Genomic DNA, 2,198 nt, shown 5'->3' with positions numbered 1-2,198 from the left:
AAAATGGGGAAGAAAAAGGAGAGAGAAGGACGGGACAATGGGCATTGTGACGAATCTGGGAAACGGAACAAAGTGCACATCAGAGAGGGAAAGTTTGGTTTGACAGGTGAAATTCCCACAGCCTGCAGACAGCAATGGGAAGAAAGCAGATGCCAGGCCTTGCAAATCTGTGGATAATATTATTACCGGTGAAATCATTCAGATGCTAAGATACAGTTCTTTCTACTCGACATTAACATCTCTATGTAGAAGCAAAGGTGAAAGGATCGCAGGAACCAGTTGCTTTCCCCCTGGGAGATTCACACGCGCTGCGCCGAGTCCTCCCGCGACACAGAGAAAGGGGAGGAGCGCCAGTCCGCTCTGCAAACTCCTCAGCTGCGCCACCATCGTCTCTCCCCAACATCTTTGTAGTCTCAAGAAGGCCCCCAAACGCCACCAGCTCCATCACACCTTCAATAAATCACAGCTCATCTGAACGAATATAGTCAAGGAAGGCAACAAGCCCTGTGAAGGGAGGTGGCCTCCAGGGCGTGGAAAGTGGGGACAGCGGAGGGGAGGAGGGCCCGGCTGGGGACAGGAAAGGGAAGCCACTAAGGCCCGGCGTGGGTCACAGAGACGTCAGCTCTAGACGCAGTCCCTGGCCACGGGGAGGTGCGGCGCGTAGCGGTGCTTGTCGCGCGGCGGGGGCTGCCAGTAGTCCAGGTCCGACCCCGCCGGGCTGGCGGGCGACAACGCGCAGCTGTAGGGGGAGGTGGAGTTGGAGGACGCGGAGGAGGACGGCGCGGGGCTGTTGGTGCAACTCCACGTGGAGGCGGGCGACGGGCTGTCCCCGCCGCTGCTCAGGGCGGCGCCCGCGCCCCCCGGGCTCAGCAGGGCCGCGTCGGGGAACAGCGCCCCCGGCAGGCCCGCGCCGCCGCCACCGCAGTGGTCGGCCAGGCGCAGCGTCTCGGTGAGCGCCCAGATGTAGTTGTGGGCGAAGCGCAGGGTCTCGATCTTGGTGAGCTTGGCGTCCTCGGGGAAGGTGGGGAGCACCTCGCGCAGCGCGTCCAGCGCCGCGTTCAGGTTGTGCATGCGGTTGCGCTCGCGGTTGTTGGCCTTCAGCCTGCGCGTCTTCTTGATGCGCTGCACGGTCTCGGCCGTCTTGGCGCCGCGGGACACCGCCCGCGCCCGGGAGGGTCGCCGCTTGCACTCGTGCACCAGCCCCAGCAGCCGCGCGGGCCGGCAGCCCTCGGTCCCCGCCGCCACCGCAGCCGCCGCAGCCGCAGCCGAGCCGCCCCGCACGCCCGGCCCGGCCTCGGCCCCGCGCGGCCGGCGCGCCCCGCCCTGCGCGCCCGGCTCCTCCTCCTCGTCCTCGTCGCCGCTGGACGACAGCGGGGTCAGGGCCGCCGAGGCCGGGGAGGCCGAGCCGAGCAACACCAGCATGTCCTCCTCCTCCTTCAGCTCCAGGGTCTCCGATTTGACGAACATCCTACGGAAGAGAGCGGGGGAGGAGGAAGAGGTGTAAATAAAGAAACTGGCACGTTCTACGTGTCACCGAGCAGAGTGGCGCGGACGGGCGCGGAGGGGAGACGTAGCTGGGACCGAAAGCCAGCCAAGGTCAGGGGCGCCCCTCGTTGTCACCTAGCGCCAGTCAGGTGGGTCCCGCACTCCGCGGGCTTCTTCCCCTGGGAAGGGACTGTGACCTCCGCGACACGGATTCTGCGCGGGGCAGGGGGCGCGCGGGCGTGGTCGGACCGCGTGCGAAGTTGGACGCCGTGGCGCGGGTACTTACTTAGTTGGCTCTAAATGTGCTATTGCTCTGAGGGGTGCCCGGAATCCCCGCGCCGCCGCGAGCGCCGCACTGTGTCCCTTCGCCCGGGCCCGGCGCTGCGGTGGCGCGGCTCCGCGGGGGACCTCTGCGACGCGCGCGTGTGCCAAGCCCCGGCGGCTGCGGCGGCGGCGGCGGCGGCCCGCCCGGGTGTCGTGTGTGGTGGCGGCGGTGCGTGTCTGTCTGTCAGTCAGTCCCCGGCCGTGCGGCTCCCGGCACGCGACTCCCGGGCACTCCAGTTAAAGCGAAGCTGCTTGTGGTTCAGTGGCTGCGTGTCTGGCACACGACTCTCCTTAAAACCCCTTATATACCACGAAGAAAACAATCAGATCTGCCCCCGGGCCCCCACCTCGCCCCGTCCCCCGCCACCGCCGCCTCCTCCCCGCGTCCC

At 67.0% G+C, this 2,198-nt stretch overlaps 1 protein-coding gene across 1 annotated transcript; it reads right to left on the bottom strand.

Annotated features, from left to right (window-relative positions):
* Positions 1-624: 624 nt before the first annotated feature.
* NEUROG2 (neurogenin 2) lies at positions 625-1,467 on the bottom strand. The gene has a single exon (XM_069459200.1). It carries the CDS (start codon positions 1,465-1,467, stop codon positions 625-627), a length of 843 nt encoding a protein of 280 aa, XP_069315301.1.
* Positions 1,468-2,198: the final 731 nt, after the last annotated feature.

Source organism: Eulemur rufifrons, chromosome 26, assembly GCF_041146395.1.
Source record: "Eulemur rufifrons isolate Redbay chromosome 26, OSU_ERuf_1, whole genome shotgun sequence".
Taxonomy (NCBI): Eukaryota; Metazoa; Chordata; class Mammalia; order Primates; family Lemuridae; genus Eulemur; species Eulemur rufifrons.
The sequence above is the reverse complement of the archived record's forward strand: the minus strand, read 5'-3'. Positions and strand labels throughout refer to the sequence as shown.